At 39.4% G+C, this 24,413-nt stretch overlaps 1 protein-coding gene and 1 non-coding gene across 3 annotated transcripts; both read right to left on the bottom strand.

Annotated features, from left to right (window-relative positions):
* Positions 1 to 10,820: 10,820 nt before the first annotated feature.
* Positions 10,821 to 12,064, bottom strand: LOC18039106 (polyubiquitin 3). Of its 2 annotated transcripts, XM_024181522.1 has the most exons (2): positions 11,918 to 11,962; positions 10,821 to 11,689 (listed from the first exon to the last, which is right to left on the bottom strand). In XM_024181522.1, exons 1-2 carry the CDS (start codon positions 11,921 to 11,923, stop codon positions 11,003 to 11,005), a joined length of 693 nt encoding a protein of 230 aa, XP_024037290.1. In that variant the 5' UTR covers positions 11,924 to 11,962; the 3' UTR covers positions 10,821 to 11,002. The 2 variants fall into 2 exon arrangements, with proteins under 2 accessions (XP_024037290.1, XP_006428925.1); XM_006428862.2 differs by having other exon boundaries at positions 10,821 to 12,064.
* An 8,334-nt stretch (positions 12,065 to 20,398) lies between these two features.
* TRNAK-UUU lies at positions 20,399 to 20,471 on the bottom strand. The gene has a single exon. It is a non-coding gene; the product is annotated as a tRNA-Lys (tRNA).
* Between the last annotated feature and the right edge of the window lie 3,942 nt (positions 20,472 to 24,413).

Below are 24,413 nucleotides of genomic sequence, written 5' to 3'. Positions count from 1 at the left end.
AGGTTTAACAGTAGGTGGAGGCCAAAGTGTCATGTTCATACTCAACCCGTCTAACCAACTGACAATAAGCACTTTCTTTTAACGAGGGTTAAATTAGAATTATAGCAGGACACCTTCCCACATAAATATTTTGCCATTGCTAAGTATTATAAAAATAATAATTTACAAAATAAAAAAAGGCAAAAACAAAAACAACGTAGGTCAATACCTAGGTTAAAAAAGTCCCGATATTTTTATCTTATTATATCCGAATCCATAAGCTAAATCCGAGCTCAGATTTTGTCCTGCTCCGCAATCCTAAACCAACTGTAAATTGAAATTCTTTACCAACCTTGAATGCTTGGTAGGCATTTGGGTCGGGTATTTCGGGTTTGATTCGGTTGGTGTAACTCTTAGAACTGATGGTTTTAAATTTAAAAACCGATAGATTTTATTTCGGGTCAAGTGAACCCGAACTGAAATAAAAAGCCAATCGGGTTTGCCTAGAAAACAAAAAAAAATGTAAAGAAAAGCACAAAGCAATAGTCGCGAAATCGCTAAATCCAATTCTCCCTCTCTTCCTCCTCAACCTTCATAATGAAAACGACACACTCACACAGTCATACACACATCCAGTCCTAACTTTGCCTAAGCTATCAAACGCCCACGCTGCCAATGTTGTCAAATCCGTTCAAGTATGCTGGTGCTGCACTTAGCTGTCCTTGAGCTGGTTTTGCTTCTTCGTTCCCAGCTTTAGAAGCTGTCTTCTCCACCATTCTTAAGCTAATTCAATTATTCGTTTTAGCTGCTGTTATATCTACCAATGCTACCATGGGCGGACCCAATGAAGGCCCAGGAGGGGCTTCAGCCCCCCCTGGGCCATTAAATTTTCTTTTAAATGTACCCCAAGCCCCTTCTAAAAAAGTTAGATAAATGAATTTAGACACATTTTTCATATATCAAAAGACTTGTAGTTCAATGTTAAGAGTGCTATTTAATGGTTTTAAAACCTTGGTTCAAATCCCATTAGCCACATTATTTTATTTTTTTAAATATTTTGTGGAAACTACTTCGAAAAATGATATTTTCACGCATTTAAAAAAAGAATTTATTACTATTATTATTTAGAATTTAAAAAAAAAGTAATAAAATTTGAGTTTATAAGACTTAAAATGTATATAAGTGAACATTAAAAAAAATTAAATTAAATAATTTTTTTTTAAAACTAAGCCCCCCCTCATTTTAGTTTCTGGGTCCGCCACTGGATGCTACCTATGTGTTCGCTCTACATTGTTAGTCGCACTAGGTAATTTCAAATTTACATACGTCTTATAGCAACTTCAAATGGTGCATGAATGGGACGGTTTATTGCAACTTTAAATTTGTATAATGGCTGTTTCTAACTCAGTCGGGCATGGCCAAAAGGACTTGTTGAGGATGTGAAACGACCTGCCCCAAACCTCAGGGCGAATCTATCTAAACCTCAGGGCGAATCCACCAGGGCCTTGCTCATGTAGTATACCGGGTGTTACTTCCCTTCTTCTTCCCTGACTAAGACCGAGCTGGTAGCCCGCTTGAAGATTGCCAAGTACAAAAGCAGCTGGTCACCCTCTCTCGGAGTTGACAGTAACGGTGCACGGGCCAGATATTCCTTCAGCTGCCCAAATGCTTCCTCGCACTCTGATGTCCATTCCATCTTTCTCCATTTCTTTATGGTTTGGAAGAAATGGTGGCATTTATCTGTGGCCCGCGAGATGAATCGGTTCAATGCTGCCAACTTCCCTGTAAAGCTCTGCACCTCTTTAACTGCCCGCGAAGATCTCATATCTGTAACCGCTCGTATTTTTTCGGGGTTGGCCTCAATCCCTCGGTGGCTTACCAGGAATCCCAGAAATTTGCCCGAGCTGACCCCAAATGCACATTTCTCTGGGTTTAGTTTCATCTCATACTTCCTCAGTAATTCAAAGGTCTCTTCTAGATGCTTCACATGATCCCTCGACTCTTTGGACTTTGTAATCATATCATCCACATATACCTCCATAGTGTGTCCAATCAACGGTTTGAAGATCTTGTTTACCAACCTTTGATAGGTGGCTCCTGCATTTTTTAGGTCGAAAGGTATTACCCTGTAGCAAAATAAACCCATGTTAGTTATAAATGCAGTGCTTTCCTCATCCTGCTCGTCCATGGGTATCTGGTTGTATCCAGAAAAGGCATCCATGAAACTGAGCAGACTGTGGCCTGCTGTTGAGTCCACCAGCTAATCTATTTTGGGTAGGGGAAAGCTATCCTTTGGGCATGCCTTATTGAGGTCCGTGAAGTCCACACACATTCTCCACTTCCCGTTGGCCTTTTTTACCAGGACTAAATTTGAAATCCATTCTGGGTACTTGGCTTTCCTTATAAATCCTGCTTTCAACAGCTTCTCCACCTCGGCGTTTATGACCTCGTACCTTTCCTGGTTGAAGCATCTCCTCTTCTGTCTCACCGGCCTTGCCCCCTTCTTGATTGCCAACTTGTGGCAAGTTACCCCGCGATCAATTCCGGGCATATCTTCATGAGATCAGGCAAATATATCCGCATGAGACTGTAGGCAATTTATCAGCTCGCCTTTTACTGCCCTAACCAATCCTGACCCGATCTTCACTACTCTGCTCGGGTTGCTTTTGCTTACCGCAACTTCCTCCAGTTTCTCAACAGGCTCTTGGCGACCCTTTTTGGACTCTCCTCGATTATCTAGAGAAGTAACTTGCAGTGTTTCCTTGGCCGCTGTAGCATAACAACTCCTTGCCATCCTCTGGTCGCCTTTTACTACACCAACCACCCCATTTACTCTGTATTTCAGTGCCAAGTAATGCATAAATACAACGCACTGGCTTATCCGCATGAATGGTCTCCCCAGTATCATCTGGTAAGGCCTTCTTTCCTCTACCACGATAAAATCCAGCATCATTGTTCTTTCAAATGGCTTCGTCCCCATAATAATTAGGAGTTCGATGATTCCCATGGGAGTTAACCGTCCCCCTCCAAATCCCTTTAAGGATGTATTTGTCCGCTCCAATTTCAAGTCTGCAATCCTCATATCATCTAGAGCTGACTTAACACAGGATGTCAACTGAGCTGCCTGTGTCTACTAGTATTCGTCGCAATTTTGTACCAGCCACCATTGCCTTGACCACCAATGCATCCTCATGCGGATATAAGATACCCTCTTCATCGTCATCTGTCCACATAATGGGAACTTGCCGCACTTTTGCCTTCTTGGTTGCCGACAAATTGAAAAGCACTTCTTTGCTAGTCAGGGCATATCTCCCATAGTTCTTCCGTGCCCTGTTCGAATCCCCAGCCAATGTTGGCCCCCCTGCTATTACACGGATAGTCGGCTGTTCACGTTCCAAGCCCATCTCAGCCCCTTCATCCCGCGTGTACTGTGATTCAGTGACGGGGGACATTCCATCTAAATATTCGTCCAAATAACGGTTTCTCACCAAATCCTCCACTTGAATTTTCAGGTCACGACATTGGCTGATAGTGTGACCATGAGTGTCGTGGAATTTACAGAATTTGCTCTTATCCCGTCGGTGAACCGGTTTTGTTATAGGGGCTGGAGGGTACAGCAGGCCTCATCCCTCGATCCTCTCATACAATTCCTCCATGGAGATCTTTAATGGAGTATACTGTCTATACGCCAAGCTCTGGTCTACCAGCTGAACTGCTCGGCTATCATGAATGTCACCTCGGGCTGGCACAATCGCTAACTGATCTGGTCGACTAGTCCTGAAATTGGTTGCATGTAATGCTCTGGGAGTGTTGTGATAGGGGTGGGTAGCCATCTGCCGGAATTCTCGTTGCCGATCTGGAAATGAGGGACGCGGAGGTTGAGCCCGGTTGGGCTGGAACTGCTGTGATCTCGGAGCTATGGGGTAAAGGCGGGACCGAGCTGATATTCCGCCCATCACTGAAGATTCTCCAGCTCGTTTTCCCGACCCGCTCCCTGTCGGGGCTCTCCGTTCCTTTCGCCTCAGCTCGTCCAGCTGTTCACTTTTTATTCTTGCCGATTTCTCCTCTTCGATTTCTATATCTCGCCTCGCCTGCTCATACCCTGACAAGTAATTCTGTACAAGGGGGCTTCTTAAGTTATACCACAGTCGGCTGATTCTTACACCTTCTTTTAATCCCCTCAACGCTTGCGGGTGATTAAAAGCTCCCAGATCCAGCACGGCTCGGTGATATCGTTTTACAAAATCTCGAAGGGATTCATGTTCCTCCTGTTTCATTCCCATCAGTTCCATCATGTCGTCCTCTGGGGCCACTGCCCCTCGGAACTGCTCGGCCAACTCCTGGCACATCTGCTCATACCCCTTTATACTTCCTCGGGGCAGCTTGCGGTACCATTCTCGGGCTCGTCCCTCTAATGTCAACGGGAACACCCTGCACCTCTGAGCTGCTGTCAGCCCCTGCACACCCGTCATGTCGTTGAAACGCTCAATGTGCAGCAGCGGGTCACTTCGCCCGGAGTATTTGAGGTCGGGGAAGCGGAAATCTCTTGGGATTATGGTACCCATGATCTCAGTTGATAGTGGAGATTCTTCATCTAGCATTATCCTCCAGCTTGGAGGCTTCCTCTTACCCTGTATCTCCTCTATCACTTGCGCTAATCTGCGCACCTCTCCCTCCAATTCTACAGCACGGTCAGGATCACGTGCAGCTATCTAATCTCGCTCCTGCTCGACATTCTGCAACCGCTGTCTTAACTCTCCTTCATCAGCACTGGCCCCTCGGCCATCAGCTTCCGGTACTCGCCTGGGGCGAGGTTGGTTCCTCCCTTCATCTACTTGCTCTCCAGGAACCCGACCAGTGCTTCTGTGGGGATGCACCCCATAAGGTTGGTCCGCCGGCGGAGGGATTTCCTCAACTCTACGCCTCTGGAGGTTGAGTTCTGCTCCAACATCATCTCTCCCCCCGGGGATTTCGCAATCCCTTCTCCGCTCATCTCTCAGCTCATTCAGTATGGTAGCGAGAGTCTCCATTTGCTTCTCCATCCATTCCAATCGATCTTGCATCACCTTCTCTCAGGCTTCATTTGTAATTTCCCGAAGGGTGATTGTCTCCCCCGATTCTTTATCCTCCCTCAAAGCGTCCTTCCTTGGCAAATCCATGTCTAATCGTTCGCTGTTTCTCCGGTAACTACTAATTCGGTGGTAGCTTTTTATCCAGCTCCCCACAGACGGCGCCAAAATGTTGATGCTGAAATCTGCTCGCCCTTGGACCGACCAGATTCTTTCACCAACGCTTATGTTATCGACTGTTTGCTCGAACCACTAAGGTTGGAATCACCCTCCTTTCTCTCACTAGACCTGCGTTCACAAAAATGGGTCAGAGACGCCGGTGGTTTTGCCAGCGTAAACCCTCCGATGCCTAAGTTAGCACAAGGTGTTTACGGGAAAATAATGTAATTTGGATTCAAGAAGTTTGTTAGAAATTTGTAAGGAAATGGTCTGGTTGTAATTTGGCAGTGTTTTCCCCCTCACCGTTTTTCTGTCCCCCTCTTCATTGATTTCTTCTTCTTTTATAGCCGTTGTCCCCACGTTTTTGTTTGCCCTTCATCCCACCTTTTTCGGGTAGTGGCAGCCCTCATGGGACTCTAACTGTTACATTGTGGGCAAACGTGGATCTCGCGTGTCCTTTAACGGTTCTGGGAAAAGCGCAACTACCGCGATTCTGTGGGATCGTGTTCCCGCTTTTCTGGGGATGAGTGCCGGCTCGGTATATACCTCTGGTTGGTATGTTCCCTGGTTGTATTCATCTCTGGTCGGCTCATGTTAGCCCCCGTGTTCTGCTCATATCACTTTGGCTGAAGCGATCCGTGCCGGGGCGGAAATAGTAGCATGGCCGACTTGGTGCTTTTATGTACTCAACATTACCCTTAACAACAGTTTGTAAACGGAAATAACTGAAAAAAAATTAAAATTGTTGGCTATTTTGCCCTCTTTAAATTATTGATATTTTCTTAAAGTTCCTACAAATAAAATAAAATTAAAAATTTGAAAAATTCTCTTTAAATTATTGATATTTTCTTAAAGTTCATACAAAAAAAATAAAATTAAAAACTTGAAAATGAAATAGTTATAATATTTACCTATGATATTGTAAATCTTTGAAATTGACAAAGATAAAATTGTCAAAAAATAGGGTTTGTGCTTTTTGCGTCAACAATTTTAATTTTTTTTTAGTTATTTCTGTCTACAAACTATTGTTAAGGGTAATATTGTCTTTGCACAGTCAACTAACGGTCAATGTTAAAATTAACTGACTGTAGGGAGTTTTTTACAAATAAACAAATTCTCGCCATCTACTTGCAACAAACCCAAACCTCAGGGAAGGTTTTTAAAAATTACCCATTAATTAAATAACTAAAGGCATTTATATTCCTAACATCAAACAACCGCCAAGATTAAAATTGCAAAATAAACCAAAAATTGATATTCAAGGAGGGTTTGGGATGTGTTTAAAACATCAAGAGGATTTCGATTAGCTTTGGTAAATAAGAGAGGGTTTCGCTCTTTTTCCCTCTTAATTATAAGAATTTTTTTCTTTTTTCCTTTTCCTTCAATCTCAAGAACCTCGATGATAATTCTGTTTTTTCCAGTTCAACGTACTCAGTTCGGTTAGGCTAATGTAATTTTGTGCACCCTACTTGTTGTATTGAATCAAAATATTTCTTGAAAACTATTGAATTTTTCTTTTTTTATTTTATATTTTTTTAGGGGTGGCAATCTAGGTCCTTATTTATTTTTTATGGAAAATTATTTCTGCACTACCTTTATTTTGTCATATGTACATCTAGCCACCACAAAATTTTGACTTATTTTTTGCACCCCCTTTGTTTTTAAGCTTGTATCAATCAATCACTTTGACATTAAAAATAATCATTTTACCACTAAGTGAATTAAAAGACTATTTTATTCTAAAAAATTTAAAAAAAATAAAAAAATTATAATTACAAAAATATCCTAAATTCAATCAAACAAACAAATCTCAAAATCTATGATAATAATTTTTAAATGAAATTATAATTATAAAAAATTAACATCTTGTAATTATAATTACAAAAAATTATAATTTCATTTAATTTTTGTAATTAAATTAAGTATAAGGAAGTTTACAAAACTTAACATGAAGAGAAAAGTTCCCTATAATTATTGTAAACTTCGCTATAATTAATATTAAGAAACTTCCATACACAAATTAAATTAAATTATAATTAAAAAAATTAGCATAACACTCTTTTAAATGAAATTATAATTATAAAAAATTAACATATTGGATTTGAGTTTTATTTATTTTATTAAATTTAGGAGTATTCTTGTAATTATAATTTTTAAAATTTTGTAAAATAAAATGGTCAATTAATTTATTTAAGGGTAAAATGGTCATTTTTAACACTAAAGTGGTTGATTGATACAAGTTTAAAAACAAAGGTAATGCAGAAAATGTGTCAAAATTTTATAGTGGTTAAATGTATATATAATAAAACAAAAGTGTTGCAGAGATAATTTCCCATCTTCCAATATGTATGAAAAAATTTTAAAGTTTGAAGGCTAATATAGCAATTATAATTTATAAATGATATTAAATTTGTAATCTTTTATATTTTTTACTTAATTTTTGTATATGAATTCACATTCAATTCAATTCAATTCGTTATGAATTCTCATAGGATAAACAAATAGCAAATAAATTCATATTTCATTCGATTCATTTATTAATTTTACTAAACGAATTAGACGGATTAAATCAAATATTCATTTTATAGATGAATCAAACTTGAATCCTTAGATTTTAATTCGTTTAATGAAAAAATCATATCTGAATCAATATAATCTTGACTCAATTCATTTACAATTCAATTCAGATTCGATTCGTTTATTCATTTTACTGCCTTAATTTTTTTATTAATGAAGATTGCTTGGTAAAATTTGACATTCCATTTAAGAAAGACATTTGGATTATTAGTTTAGTACTCTAAACAAAATTACAACAAGAGATTTTACAATTCAGTAACAGAAAAATAAAAAATAAAAACTAAAAAGAGAGACAAGAGAAATAGAGATCGACGCATGGATGTATAGCTTACAGAATATCAGGTATAATTTCATAACTATAAAATATCTTTTAAAAGATAAATAAAATTTCATGAATTATCTACCATCAAAACATAATGACGGTGGCAAACTAAACGACAAAATAGTTCACTTCACTAATAACAATAACCATTCGTAATCTATTCCTCTTTGTGAAAAATCTATAATTGCTAGGTTAATTATAGCTTTCATTAAATAATTAACAATATCATAGCTTTTTACAAGAATCAATAAAGAGGCCGAAATGAAATAAAAAGACGAGGGGCGAGAGTCTGAAAATGGCATGGGAGTCTATTTTTCTTTGTTGCGGGGTAAGCTTATTTCTAACATATGTTAATGTGTGATTTTTATGCTTAATTACGTATATGATTATGACAATGGCAATGGAAGAAACTAAAATTGATGAAATGAGAAATTATTTTTTATTAACTTGTTCGACAAACTGCTTATAAAAACAAAGACCATTATCAATGACTACTACTCAACTGTTCGTTTCAAGAATTCACCAACTGAAAGAAACAAGGCAACATGAACACCAACTGAAGAAATATGGAAAAGATATACACAGACACGGGTAGGGTTCAACTTTCTCACAAACCACCACCGCAAAGACGGAGGGCAGGATGGAGGATCGACTCCTTCTGCACTATCCGCAAGGGTACGACCATCCTCTACCAGATATATAATAAACCAGATGATCGATATCCTTATCAGCAACTCTTATAACTACGATGACATGCAGTGGCTACCAAACTGCAGCTATTTATCTAACAATCATTCATGCCCCAGATGCATATATATTATTTGAAGAATCTAGGCTAGATCTGAGAAAGTAATCACAGAAAATACTCTTGAGTTCAACATAGGATTTCTACACAAAAAAATAAATCAATATGAAATATCCCAATATCTCTACAAAGTATCCGTGCCCCAACTCCCAACAACAAGAGTGATTTGTCTCATTACTAAACTAACCTGAATCTGTGAATTCCTAGAAACATTCTTACAAAGAAATAAGTAAATCAATGCATGCGAAATAACAATACACCAGCAAGCTACCTGAATCATTCCATCAGAAAGAGATATTCTACACTCTTCGATCCTCCTGCTGAAGGCACCAAAACTCCGAATTGAATAATCCGCGAAGCTAAAATGTCTCATTGCTGCCTGTAGAACAGTATCATATAACACACGGTTTTAAGTCACTTGTGGTTGTCAATGGAATGCAATCCCAAGGAATGCATTAGGATTTGATATTTTTTCATCCTACCACAGTCGGAAGGCACAGGAAGATCATAGGGACCAGAGTCTCTTCTTTCGCCATAGTAAGATCAACAGAACCACCTTTGATTTCATTGAAAGTCTGCTATAATTTGAAAAAGCAGCATGAACCACATGTGGGACTGTATAGGATACTCCAGCATCTGATGGACGCAGAAAAGGGGTTACATCAGGCACCAATCATCTGGTTTTGTGGCAGTTCAACATCATGACAGATTTGAGCTTGCTGCAAAGATCATCCAATATATAGAAGCAAAATGCACTCCTAAAGGCAAGCTTCCCCCAAAATACAAGACAGATTGATTCTCTAAAGTACAAATCCAGCATGTCTTCAGCACAAGAGTTTAGTCCGCAATTCAAAACAATTAGCTGTAAATGACACAGATATGCTGCATCTGTTTTACTTGTTGAAGTACCATACAGGCTTCTACATTACTTAAGATCAAATTTGCCTGAAATTTTTCTCATGAAATTAGAATGAGATGGCTTTTATACTTATATTAGACCAGAGAAACAAACAAAATGCATACTAAGAATTCAAGATATCTAAGAACAAAAAGAACAAAGCAGATTTTCTGCCAAACTAGAACCACTAGCAAAAATTTCTTGAAGCGCGCCCTGCCTCCCAATAGAAGCTTACTCCTGCATACACTGTCCATTAAAATTCTGTTTACTGAATCAAAGTGACCACTATTAATTCCAGAACCAAACTCTTCATAATTTGTTTTTCTTGTTCAACTCCACACAGTCTATATCAATTACCAAATTCCTAATAAGATTGTATATACAAAAGATAGTCATACCAATACCAACAGCTCATCAAAGGAGTTGGTCCTAAGCTGTGCCAAAAAAAAAAAAAAAATAGTAAAGAGGGTGGACATTTGCCATGGCCCTATACAATTAGAAATTCAGAACAAAGAAATTTTAGTACTCAAGGTTTTGAAGCAACAAAAATTCAATAAACAGCCATGAATCACCCCTCATGAGATCCTTTGATTTCAAGGACGCAAAGTGAACAATGAAGCAAATGACTACCTCTGCATGCTCACACTGAAAATTACATAACAAACCAAAGCAAATTTAACGAAATTCCGAGCCAAAGAGATCACGACCTGATTACAAAGAAAAGATGCAATAAGAACCATGACCTCGCCTGTCCTCATAAGGCACAGATCAATGACAAAGTATACTCACAACATGACCCAAAAGCAAAGAAAGTAACAACAAACTATGCATTTGATGAAATAAAAATATAAAGAGAAATAACCACGAAGTTCAATTGCTGAATTCTGCACTAATTACAAGGCAGAACAGAGCAAGTGGGGGGGATTAATAAGGGAATCTCATCTTTTTCATTGCAAAGTAGAACTGCATTGCAAACCGAAAAATCAATTATCACACAAATCAAAACCAACATTATAGTAATATATTTAAACTAGAGTTTTTTATTCAAAAGCATAACTCGTTCAACAAACAACAACATATAAAAACAAAAGACCATATTATCAATTATAACTAGTCTTCTTCAAGAAGACAAAGACAACATAAGGACCATCTTGAACAGAAAAGACATTGACACGGGGCGCAGTGAATCCCCCTCAGAAACCACCACCTCGGAGACGGAGGACGAGATGGAGGGTGGACTCCTTCTGAATGTTGTAATCAGCCAGAGTACGCCCGTCCTCAAGCTGCTTCCCAGCGAAGATGAGCCTCTGCTGATCAGGTGGGATCCCTTCCTTGTCCTGAATCTTGGCTTTGACATTGTCAATGGTATCAGAACTCTCTACCTCCAGGGTAATCGTCTTCCCGGTCAATGTCTTAACAAAAATCTGCATGCCACCCCTCAGACGCAAAACCAGATGAAGAGTTGATTCCTTCTGAATGTTGTAATCCGCGAGCGTCCTTCCATCCTCCAGCTGCTTGCCAGCGAAGATCAAACGCTGCTGGTCCGGCGGAATCCCTTCCTTGTCCTGGATCTTGGCCTTGACGTTGTCGATCGTGTCGGAGCTCTCGACTTCGAGGGTAATCGTCTTTCCCGTTAGGGTTTTGACGAATATCTGCATGCCCCCACGGAGACGAAGCACGAGGTGAAGAGTTGATTCCTTCTGGATATTGTAATCGGCCAAGGTGCGGCCGTCCTCGAGTTGCTTTCCGGCGAAGATCAGCCTCTGCTGGTCCGGCGGAATCCCTTCCTTGTCCTGGATCTTGGCCTTGACGTTGTCGATCGTGTCGGAGCTCTCAACTTCGAGAGTAATGGTCTTGCCGGTTAGGGTTTTCACGAAGATCTGCATGCCTCCACGGAGACGAAGCACCAGATGAAGCGTCGATTCCTTTTGGATATTGTAATCGGCCAAGGTGCGGCCGTCTTCGAGCTGTTTTCCGGCGAAGATCAGACGCTGCTGGTCCGGAGGGATTCCTTCCTTGTCTTGGATCTTGGCCTTGACGTTGTCGATGGTGTCGGAGCTCTCGACTTCGAGAGTAATGGTCTTGCCGGTTAGGGTTTTCACGAAGATCTGCATCTTTTAAAAGTTTCTTAGCGAGAGAATTGGAGAGATTTGTTGAGAATATCGAATAACCCGATTGGGTGAAACAGGTGAGAGAGGAGCGCTTTAAATAGAAGAGGAAGCCGACTCAATTAAGGAAAAGGGGAAATCCTGTTTGGACGAATAAACGGGTCAATCTGAGTCGGCGAGATATTTGGACACGCAACGTAATTGCCTATTCTCTTCCTTGTACCTTCCGTTAGATTCTGGACTTCCCTGGGCTCTTTCTTGTAAACCCCGTTATAAGTCAGCAGTCAGTTTTGACTGGTGATGTTCAACGGGCGTGGTTGAAATTTTTGGTTTAAACTACACGGCCCGAATTCACATGTACTATGTCTAGCCGTGCTGTGGGCTGAGTCTATGAAGAAGTATGGTAATTGAAGTTTTCTAAGCAGACACACCTAAGTTGTTGGTGCTCTTTTCCCGAAGCCCACGGGCCTTCGGTTTTAATACTCTTAACACTCAAGTCTCAGGTCAATAATAATAAATTAATATAATTGTAAGAGAATGTAAATATCTAAAAGTGTATATTTGATATAATTTATTAAAAAGGTATAAGTACTTATTTAATTTCATAATTTTTTTTTCATTTTTTTTTTGTTGTTATGTGGTTGTTTTTAGTAGAGCTTTTGAACTTTAAGTTATTTTGTCTTTATTAAAAAGATTAAATTTTGAGTTTTTGAGAGTAAAAGTTGAATTTTTTTTTTAAAATGTTAAAATATCTAAACTATCTTTTATTTATTAAGCAATCTTAATTCATTTCTTTATTAACATAACTTTAAAAAAAAATTGTACATCAAAGTAATTTTTTTAATAAAAACTCTCATTAACAACCAAATAACTAAAATTCTTTTGATAACAACTTTACTTATAAAAACTCTACTAATAAGGCTCTATTTAAATAAGCTCTATTGAAAAATCTAACCAAATGGAGCCTAAACGTATCATACTAAATTACTTACTACTTACTAGCTAGTTAGCTTAATTAGCTTAGAGCCTAAGGTATAGAATGCTTAGATAATACATAATAATAATGATAATAATAATGTGTAATTATTTTAAGGGTTAACATTTGGTTGTTAACTTGGACTCACATAAAGATAAGGGTCATAGTATCATAAACTATGTCCATAAAACATTAACACATAACATTAACATTACATTAGCACACAAGTACAAAATTAAATTATGTAATTTCACAATAGTACGATAAATAAATTTAATTCATAGAGGCATGGATCATGGGAATAATTAATTAAAATTAAAATTACAACCCCTGAATACCAATTATAATAAGTCACAACTTACAACTATGAAATATCAATTACGACAAATTACAATTACGAAATATTGATTATTAATCACAAATACAGTAAATGAATATGGCTAATTATGTGTCTGTGGCATGTCAAACAAGCTGATATGTGTCAACATAAACCTGATCTGCCAAGGTGAACTGCACATTTGAAGGTCATTCGTTTGGAAGGACGATCAAGGCCATAGTCTCTCGTTTTGTCTCTTATTGTTATAAATTATTAAAAAAGTTCATTTAGATGACGCAAATGTCTACTTGAATGATTTAGCCTTGCATTATTATTGTTTTATTAATGTTCTACTACATTGATGCCGTGTTCTCGAGGGTGTTGAGCTTCTTCTACATCCATGTTGTGTTCTTGAGAATCCATGATATTTTAGAATATAAAAAAATTTTGAAAAATAGACAAATAATAACTTTAGTGTTCTACTGAAATTCACAACTTACCAGTTCAATTATTGTTGTTAGTGTCATGGTATATTGGTGTGTGTGTATAATGGATTTAGCTACCTTATGTTTAATGTAACATACAGTCTCTCACACAATTGAGCCACCTTACGTTAAACGTAAGGTAGTAGCTCCCATATATAATACATATTAGTAGTAACTATACTACAAAAAGTACAAAAGTTGGTTTGGTAAGTCAAGGTAGGTATCTGAGGCCCAGAGGTAGGTAGGACAAATTTATTAAATTATTAAAATTGGACTTGAGGTAGATAAGAACACAATAGTAAATTGTTTAGAAAATCAAAAATTGAAAGAAATAAATAAATAAATAGAATAGAATAGAATTGTGTAAAGTAGGGATGGCAAAAAAAAATTTTGAATCCAGCCTGCTATCTTTAATGATTTGGAAGATTCAGATTTAAAAAATCGGCCTTCGTATTAGTAAAAGGTGCGGATTTAGATGCCAAAAATGAATATTTGTGCGGATTCAGATGCGAATAAGGATGCAAATACACTTGAAAAGTTGAATATTCATTTGCGCATAATTTTTTTAGAGATAAAAATTTAAAAAATAAGAAAATGAATAGTTAAATTATAAATCCAAATCCTAACATCTAAAGTTTCTAACCTAGTCCTAAAAACCAAAATCCCTTTGCTCCAGATCCAAAACCCTAACCCCCAAATCACTAAATTAGTTGATAATTGCATCTCTTGCACCATCCGTCGCCATTTGGTGTTATTGCTAGATTCCAACCCCCTGTCTAGCTTCCTTTTCTTTACTCCCCACGCCTCGCCCATCTCACTCCCCACTTACTTCCTACTAAGAATGGCAAAATGTCGGGTCGGGCTCGGGCTTGGCCAAGCCCTACCCGACCCAATAAAAAAAAATTTGAAACCCGACCCTAAAAAAACCCGAACACTATTTAGTTAGGGCCGGGCCGGGCCCGACTCGAATCGAGTCAACATCGGGTCGGGCCCAACTCGACCCTACCGAAATAGTTAACTCTCCCATTTACCACCACCATTTCAACCAATTCGGCAATTCCTCAACCATTTCAAACACAATTCAATTCCACTTTCCACAACCATTTCAACCCTACACACAAATCAATTCCAAAATCCAACATGAAAAACACACAATGCAATTAAATAAAAAACACACAATGTAATTCCACAACCATTTTATCCATACACAATTCAATTTAACAACCCAATATAAAAATAAAAAATAAAAAACTCATGTCTTATACAAATAAAAATACACAATTTAGTTCTACAACCCAACATTAAAAAAAATGTCTTATACAAATAAAAACTCATAAAAACACAATTCATTTTTTTTAATAGGGTCGGGTCGGCTTTAAACCCGACCCTAACCCAAAATTTGTTCGGGTCTTAAAATTTTGACCTTAACCTGACCCTAACCTAAAAAATTCGGGTTGGGTCAATCGAGCCAAAAATAGGGTCGGGCTAAATTGACAAACCTACTTCCTACGTTGTCTTTGCTCGTACATCTTACTCCCCACTATTGTTAGCTTCTTATTCTTTTTCTTGCACATCCCACTCCCCAAGTCATCTCTGCTTCCATATTTCACTCCACATGCAATTGCTGCTTGTACATCTCATTCCCCACCACTGTCTAGCTGTAATTTTTTCTCTTCATCTTCCTTATTTTTTTTCTTCTACTTCTTCTTTGCCTTTTCCTTTGATAAGATATGAAGGTCGTCAAGGGTACTAAAGCCAAGCATTAGGTATGAAGGTTACACGTAAAGCATACCAAACGGTGCATGGAATTATGCATACAACATGCAAGTGGCTGAAGGAGAAGTCTGGAGCAATCTTTATGAGACTGTTGTTGATTTGGTGGAGAATTGTTATTGATTTATTTTCATTCTGTTACTCATCTAGTTAGGATATTTAGCTAGTTGTTGAGTCAAGGTTGTTATCTGAGCCTACAATCTCAATTATTTAGTTGAGTTGTTTTGCTGTATTTCTTTTACTACAAATAAGCTCCAGTACTCATGAATAAAGGTATTCAGTATTATTCAAATTCAACTTGTGTGGTTGTTCTTACCCTGAACAAAACAATTATTATTAACGCCTTAACTGGGACCATATCATCCTTCCTCTTCCTCCGCCTTCAAGATGAATTTAATATATATATATATATATACACTCACTATATGACTCAACCGGTCCTGGTGCTTTATGGCACACATGATCTACCAAGACATAGAAGAACCATTTCTTTATGCTCAGCAAACCAGGCTAGGAAAATCTCTGTTTCAGAAGCAAAAAAAGAGCCTCACTTACTCTAAGATAAGTAGCCTGAGGCATGCCCTGCCTCTTACTGGTTATAGTGCAGGGCCAGCCAGGTGTTCGGAGTATGAATCATCACTTCCTGTTTATGACACCCATGGATTTGGGGAATTTATCATAATGGGATAACGAAGCGCCTCCTAGAGCGTTCCACTCAAAGAATGTGCAGGTGATGAGGGTTTAGATGATTCTTGATAGGAAACACGAGCGTTATTATATCGCTGAGTTCAAGAACGACTAGGAGCGTAGTAATGGCAGCGTTGAGCGAGCTTGCAAGAGGCGAGATGCTGTAAGTCAATTTGATAGGGTTTTTCCACTTCACTCTCTGTCAAAGAATAGAATGAATGTGATTCCGGGAACATGGACAGAAATGAACTACATACGAAAAGGACATATTCTTTCTTTAGTGAGATTACTCTAAGGAGCATAGTGAGGGCATTCTATCATTTAAGGAGCGAGACTGTACCAAAGCGTGTAGAGCTGAGGTGGATTAGTGCATTTAGTTAGGCCACTTACAATAGAAGTGCATAAATTCGAATATGAATCATCAAAGGAAGAATATGAATAGATATGATTATTGGCGGATTATTGTTCTCCGAGATAGTAGGAATAGAAGTTCAACCCCCTGCTTCGCACTTAGAGAACGAATGTGAGGACCAGGAACACACATAGTTTTGAAGGCCTCAGTGGCATCAATAGGCATGGTTTAAAAGTGTCGATTCCGAGTCCAAGGTCGATAAGAAAGATCTGAGGTTGATAAATTAAAATATCCCAGATCCATATTATATTTATTGATTTCCAGTAATATCGATGCCTCCCTTAAGATTGAACACTTGTCCGGTCGAAACAAAAAAAAAAAGAATAGAGTCTTGTTCGTCAGAGTCTCCAGTGAGGTCGCTTCAATGGGCTATTAGGTGAGGCCAACACTGAGAGGTCTTCTTCAGTACTGGGAGTTCCATATACAACATATATTCAGTTGGGAGTGTACAATCAAGTGAATGCCCTCTTGTAAATGCCTTGACACTTCTCCATCAGATTTACAATTTCGTTTTTCAAAAACAGAAAGGTAAAAATTATATACCAATACAGAAGGATAAGTGTATATTTTATTATGTAAAATGTAAAAACAAGTTACTTCATCGAGCCTTGTTTTTCTTGGTCCTGCCTTTCTGTTTTTTCGCCCAGAGCCTGAGGTGTCGATGTCGGTTGGGATTTCCCATGCACTCCTTCATTGTTGCCCCCTTTTTTTTAGTAAGGTTGATTGGTTCAAAACCTCGTCTCTCAGGTCATTTATTTGACCCTAATGAGCTACAAAGTCCTCAATCCCTGTACCGATGACTTCAGGACATTGAGATTCCTTTGTAGGTAAAATTCCAATATACCCAGTGAGATTGAGGGTCGACGTAGTTGAGGAAGGATTTCATTACTCTGGCTGCCGAAAGTGGTAGACCTTTTTCATTTCTTCACCATTGCCAAGTCCCCCCGGCGAATGCACGGGTCATATGGTGCATCACAGGGGCCTGGAGAACTGGTAAAAGGAATCATTTCATTAGAAAAGACTGTGTCTGAGCAAGCAATTTCCACAATGTACCCTGGGAAGGTTGGAGAGGTCGAGTCGCGAAAGCACTCAACTGACGAGGAGATTGAATTCGCGAACCCGTTTATTAAAATAAATAAGATGCTTCTCCACGCCAGGATATGAATGAATAAGTTTCCTACCTATAGCTAGAAAGAAGTTCTTAATCTCTGCCATTGCAAAACCCCGACATATTGGTCTTCATCCTAATTTGTCCCACCTCCCGACAAGGACAAGAAGTGAACGCAAAAAGGGCAGATAGTCTAAATCTTAAAGGGAGGACTGCTCAACTACTTAATATGGGTCCCGATGATACAAACAACGTTATCACCAAAGATCACATAAGCTTGTTCTGCTGTCAGGCTTAGAAAGTGCAGACTAAGATGCAAGTAGAGGTCAAGAGAGGCGTGGTAGCACAAAATTAGTCCTATATAATAATGAAACATAGTCTGCTGCTCGCTTATCATGAGCGGCGGTGGGCGCATTGTAGACATCTTATGACCCACTGGGTCGAATTCGCCAAAACGGAGGCCAATAATGGGCCAAACAACGTTATCATCATATGAGAAATCACGATTAGGGGCCTCTGATAAAAGGCAGGCATGAGATCAAGACTAAACAATTTGTTCAGGCCCACCACCAAATGGTTGAAGTGGTTACCCCGTTCGGAGAGATAGAGATATACAAGAAGAAGAGGTAATATCCCATGTTGTGTTGTGGCCTCCAAACAAAGTTCGCGTCTTAACGGGAAAATGATTAACATCGAGTTCTAGCTTTTAAGATCAAAGGCTGGAGCTGGCTCGACTCGGTAGACTACACAACTCTTTGAGGTTATGAGGTGATGACATAGATTCACAATGGTTTTCACCTTAACTGGATCAACCTCAATTCCTCTTTCACTCACGATGAAAGCTAAGAGCTTGCTCGAAGACAACCCAACTAGGGTAGGGGATTTTACCTCTTTTTATTGAATTGATTCAGAGGCTCAAAGGTAGGCTCCAAAATTTGCAAGATCATGCCGAGAAAGTTGAAAAGCCACAGGCTCTCGTTCATTTTACCAGTCTACAAGAAAGAAGGCAATGAGTAGTGAACAACAAGTAGAGTAGCTTTATATATAGGGGTGGTAAGGTACTAGAAACGGTGGTATTGAGTTGAGCAGCAAAAGCTATCAGGCGAGCAATGGTCCCGAGTAGTTCATTAAAATCAGACCCATAACGCAAGGGAATAAGCGGGCGATAACTAAACTTCAGCAAGAGTAACAGAAGGATGAAGTAAGTGCAACAAAGGCCAGTTAACGAGAAAAATGACCTTTACTCTCGTTTTCTGTCTTCGAATCGTGTGCTAAAAATAGCCCACGGGCACATCGCGCCCAAAAATTAGCCCCCCAATGTCGGGGTGCCAAGACCCCCCAGCGGAAAAATGGCCAAAAAACGGGTGGGCTATAGTATAGAGAAAGACACACAAAAAAAGCACCATGCTATACTAGCAGTAAAACTAGGTAGGTAGCTTTCGCTAATAAGAGATGGGTTTGCGGCAGGTGTCGTAGATCTACTATTAAGTATTCAGGGGCATGAGCAGGGGGCCCAGGTTTGGATCCCCACTCTAGATGAAGAGGATTTTCGTTGAGGCTGAGTCCAAAGAGCCCAAAGAAGGACTCAAGTATTTTACTTTATAGCATTCCACCTTGCATTCATGTCGAATGGGGGAGCTCTCTAGGTGAACCCCTGCGATATGGGTTAGATAATTCTTGCTTTTGGTCAATTTCAATCTGGTCTTAAGTTGTTGTTTCATCCTTTCGTGAGGACAATGTTAGATTTCTACAAGCGTGCTCCTGGTCAAGTCAATGGCAACTTCTACAAGATTCTTTGTGGAATTGCCGTCCTGAGGGCCGAGAAGAATAAAACTATACTTATAGACTGAAACAGTGTCTGGAGAAGGAGAGATTCAGAAGATGCAGTTGAACCTCATCATTTGGTGATTATTAACCCATTTGTCTACCATATACAGAGCCCTTTTAAGACAGTTTGTTGTCTAACACTCTCAAGACAACATTCTTCTTCAGTACAGTTAAAAGGCGTCATATCTTGAGACTATGAACTACTGCTGTCATCTCTTTTCTTTCTCTTAAACGGGTATACTTTTTTCTTCTTTGTTTTGCTTAGCTTTCGGCTTTCGAATGCTACCGGATGCCCTCCTTAAACAAGCACCCGGCTCAATCTGAGGCATCGAAGTGTACCGCGAGAATAATCTTGTAACTGAAGCCTGGTTGGCTCGACTCTCTTTAGTTTGTCAATCACCATTTGACAATCAGGAGACCAAAACCTTTTCTGTTTCTGGTCTTTCTTCATTCAAAAAGTCTGTTAACACTACTACTTTCTTTGAATAACCAATAAAAAGCTGATAATAGTTTGCCAAACCCAAGAAAGATCTCAATTCAGTGACCTTAGTGGGCATAGGCCACTCAAGAATAGCCTTGACTTTTTTTTCTAGCAACCCCTAATACAATAAAAACTTAATCTCTGTCTGAGCAGAGCTGAATTTTTCCTGCTTTGCTTTAAATATAATTCATGCTCATGGCCAGGACTAATCTTAAATGTGGAATATGCTCTTCAAGGGTCCGGCTGTAGACCACGATATCATCGAGGTAAACAACAAGAAAAGGGAAGAGGTCAATGTAGAGCGAAAAATAAAATTCATCAAATTACAGAAAGTGGCAGGAGCATTGGTCAGACCAAAGAGTGATCTTTGAACACTACTACACATTCTTACAAATAGTATAGTGTAAGGTAGGTTTTGGGTATAGCAGGACTTGAACCCGCGACCATTAGGTTAAAAGCTCAATGCTCTACCAACTGAGCTATACACCCTAAAAAAGATGTAGTAGTAAATAAGGATTAGTACGGAAAAGAAAAAAAAAAGATTCGCATTCCATTTGGTCGAGAATATTCCATATTCCCTCTTCTTCTCATCATATTAAAAAAGTGCGGCTCTGTGCTCGTACTACAGAGCAAGCGAAGAAAATGTAAAGGCACGCGTTAGCACTCCTGCAAGAAAACGGCCTAGCTAACGTGCCCCTTATTGAAAACTCAAGGAAAGCCTTGATCGATATAAGAAAGATGCGCTCAAGCACCCAACCTAAACTATACTATACAAGGGGCTTGGGCTCGAAAGCTGGCCTTAGTCAACAAGCACCTTTATTAGTAAGGTTGCTTGTTTTCACTCGTTGAAGATTCTATCTACAAAAGAAGGTCAACGGGGAATACTAAAGTTGCTTTCACTGACACCATTTACGAGAAAGTAAGGTCCTATTTCTTTCCAGCCGATATACAGTTCGCCTTAAAGCCTTACCTTAAAAAAAGAGAAATGGAGGAGTAGTTATCTATGTAATTACTTGTTGGTTGTTGTTTCGGTCGAGCACTCTCTTTTGTTTGTTTAATTCCGTCTTTCCAAACAAGACTGACTTCTGACCAACCTGTGAAGGGTTGTAAGGTTGGACCAGTTACGAAGAATGAATCTATATCTGTATACGGAAGTTGTTGGCCGCTCAACTGTTCGAGCACAACGCAGTGGTGGTTGGTTCCAATTTGACAATGGTAGAATGCCTGGTCGAAGATCCAGTACAGTAGGTAGTAGGCGTGTTCGTTTTGGCTCTCGAGCGAGAACAATAAATAAATAGGCGATGCATTATCCTTGCTGCTACGTATGTTGACCTTGACTTGACGGATTCATCCGATTGAACCCACACTCAAAGAAGGACCACAAGCTCGAGGCTCGACGAAATAGAAAGTATCAGCATTAAGAAACTTCTTGGCATTAGTAGCGAAAGAAAGAGCTCGGTATTCATTTTTTCATTCATATTCATAGCTGAGTCTACTAAAAGAGGGACCAGCCTTATTGTGGTGATTAGATCTGTGATCATTCACTTCTAATGTGACACGTTCCCTCTCAGTTATATGATCAACAGGATCAGTTGGCTAGGGAGAGAGCGGGATTCTTCTTCTTTCAAGGGGGCAAAGTCGTCCCCCCTACTGATCGAACCCTGAGTTCGGAGGTCTTCGTTAACATGTTACGAGGCTCCAGTCTTCGGCGGGTCACGATTACTTGACTTAGAAAGGTGAAAATCTGGGCAAGGGAAAGCACAGTGCGCCTGGTGCAAATGGCTTTCTTTTTTCATAATATACCAATCAGAATGGAGGGCCCCACCTACGTACATGATTGATATAATCACTACTTAAGGAGGGGGTGGTCAACTTGAAGCGGGAGAGGCATAAGTGCAGTTCGATCTTGTGGTGTATTCATTTGTAGTGAGTATGGCCTTTTTCTCGTTGATCAGTTCGCCTCCGCTCTATTGAAATGTCTTCATTCTTACGGCGGTTTTGTTTTGTCAACGAACGCATCTCGGGCTGGATTGACTAACCTAACCCTTCCTTTAAGAGGGCTTTAGTTGGGTGCTCCGCTTTAGTGTGATTTACGAAGGCTAAGCTAGGTTTGGTAATACCCAAAACAAATAAAAAGAAAAAGAGATCGAGGGTCGATAGTTGGCAAAGAACTTGATCCTCACAAAAAGAGGGCAGATGCGGTCGAACTCTAATTCTGGAATAAGTCAAGTTAGGGCGCTTTTACCAAGTCTACCAGATAGAAGATTATAAAGGGCCAACTATCGTTACCTTGCACAAGACGATGCCGTCTCACTTCAAGTTCCTTCATTCGTAGTCAAATCTGACGACACGCTTCGACAATGTTACTTACCAAATAAAAGGCATGCTAGGTGATCGAAATCGCTCAAGTGACTGAGGACTCACTCACTCACCTATTCCTTATTTATCTAATAGTTTCTTCTATCTATTGAATTCAAAAGGCGACCCGCCGCGCCGGGCTATAGGATAAGATACAGTTGTTGTACTACTTGATTGGTAAGAAAAAGCTTACGTAAGAACTGAAAGAGTCTTGTATTTACGGTAACCCTCTCCTCCGCTATTGGTGGACTGTTGCACATAAAGGCTGACAGAAGCAACCTTTCTTAGGTGGTAGTAATTGTGAACATCTACAGCTGAGGAGAAGAGGCCTCAATAAGTAGGCCCAGTCATTTGCCCACCTCTCACAAAGAAGTGTATAGCATCTCCATGGAACTGATGATAAGCCCCAAGCTCGGTGTTAGTTTGCACAAAGAGAAATGAAAGTCGGGGTTCAAACCTTACCGTGACTTTGATGAAGGAAAGCACGTCGTTCTCTGTCATTTTATACGATAACTAACCTAACGCAAAGTCGAAGTACCGCGGGGAGTCCTTGGAGTTGAAGCTCTTTCCGTGGGCCACTGCTCTATACATTCAGATCTATTGCCAGAAGGGATGACGAACCAATACCACAATGCACTCATTTTGAAGCAGGTTCGCCTATAGAATCTACTGGAGAAAGAGAGTGCCAGTATAAGAATTCATGAGTGAAGCCTCAGACGTGGAATTATAATATGTAACTGAGTTGCATTCACCGGCTTTTGATCCACCAAGTACCGAGCTTACCTGGCCAAGGATGAGTCATTTTATAAAAAATCATCATGATGGAAATCTTGCAAAAAAAAATAGAAAACATGCTTACTGCAGTCTAGCCATACGAAAAGAAAAGAAGAGCCAAGATTGTACATCAACTTACGGAACGACTGAATCGTTATCTGAGATTTATAAGGAAGAAGCGGGAGGCCTTAAAATACCTTTCTGAGAAGAAACCTGAGCAGGATAAAAAAAAGTCAATCTAGAGCAATCACGATTATTCAGCCATGAGCTTTCTCACACTTACTATCAACTCTTGAGCCTCTTTTTCTTTTCTTTTCTTTTGCCTGCCCTTCTATTACCTAATAGTAAGAAGTGTAATAGGTTAGATTGTTAAGCAGATATAGGAATGTTGGCAAAGTCAAGTTAAGGGAAGGCGGCAACGAATGCTAAGAAAGGATAATAAACCTTCTATTGTATTGAATCATTAAATAAAGGAGAAAGAACCCTGGGTTCTATAAGAATTGTCCCGCGTCTACCTTACGATAGTGACGAACCACTACTTCTCAATCCGAGACGACCCCAGTCACTTTCGTTGCGAAGTTATCATCTTTGGGTCGGGTGACTCTTACTTGCCTTAGCAACTTAACCTCCTTTACTTATAACGGATAACGAAAAAAGGGGTTTTGCTTGAGTGGTAGATCAGTCAGCTGCATCGGTTATAAGAAATGAAGCCGCAGACGTAGCGATCTTAGTTCTTATTCAACTTTCTGCTTTCGCAGCTTTAGCCCTTTTCAAATTCAAGGCTGATCGTAGAACGAGGAGAACCGGAATCTCGCATCAACATTTTGGCGCCGTCTGTGGGGACCCAGAGCAAAAAGCTTCTGGTACATGCCAATGAAAAGTGTTCGAATCACTTCATTAGCTCTAGGGTCAACCACATTAGTAGGTCCGAACCCATTTGTTATTTCATATTCAATTGAAAGTGGATGTGGATTTTGTAGTCCCAACCATTACTCATGTTCGACCGGATGGAGCGAATGGAAAAGCAGATGGAAACCTTGACAACCTTTCCACTTCCGGAAGAGAATCATAGCTTTACTTGACCAAATGTGGCATTTACTGATCAATACAAACTACTAATTATCAATTGATTCATGCCTCCATCAACCGCTATTTAACCTCTTCTTGGCTTATTGTTTGCTATGATGAGTCACATAAAGGTCCATTTATAGGTCAAGGCCATAAAAGGCTATATGAGATCCTAACAATATCATGGCATGCTCAATTATCGCTTAACCTAGCTATGTTAGGATCTTTAAC

The sequence above is a fragment of the Citrus clementina genome, unplaced genomic scaffold (genome assembly GCF_000493195.1).
Source record: "Citrus clementina cultivar Clemenules unplaced genomic scaffold, Citrus_clementina_v1.0 scaffold_6, whole genome shotgun sequence".
NCBI lineage: Eukaryota > Viridiplantae > Streptophyta > Magnoliopsida > Sapindales > Rutaceae > Citrus > Citrus x clementina.
This window is presented reverse-complemented; position numbering and strand designations above follow the sequence as displayed.

Bases quoted from the DNA above. Each gene is read 5' to 3' on its own strand.
- LOC18039106 (XM_006428862.2), bottom strand. From the start codon at position 11,923: ATGCAGATCTTCGTGAAAACCCTAACCGGCAAGACCATTACTCTCGAA.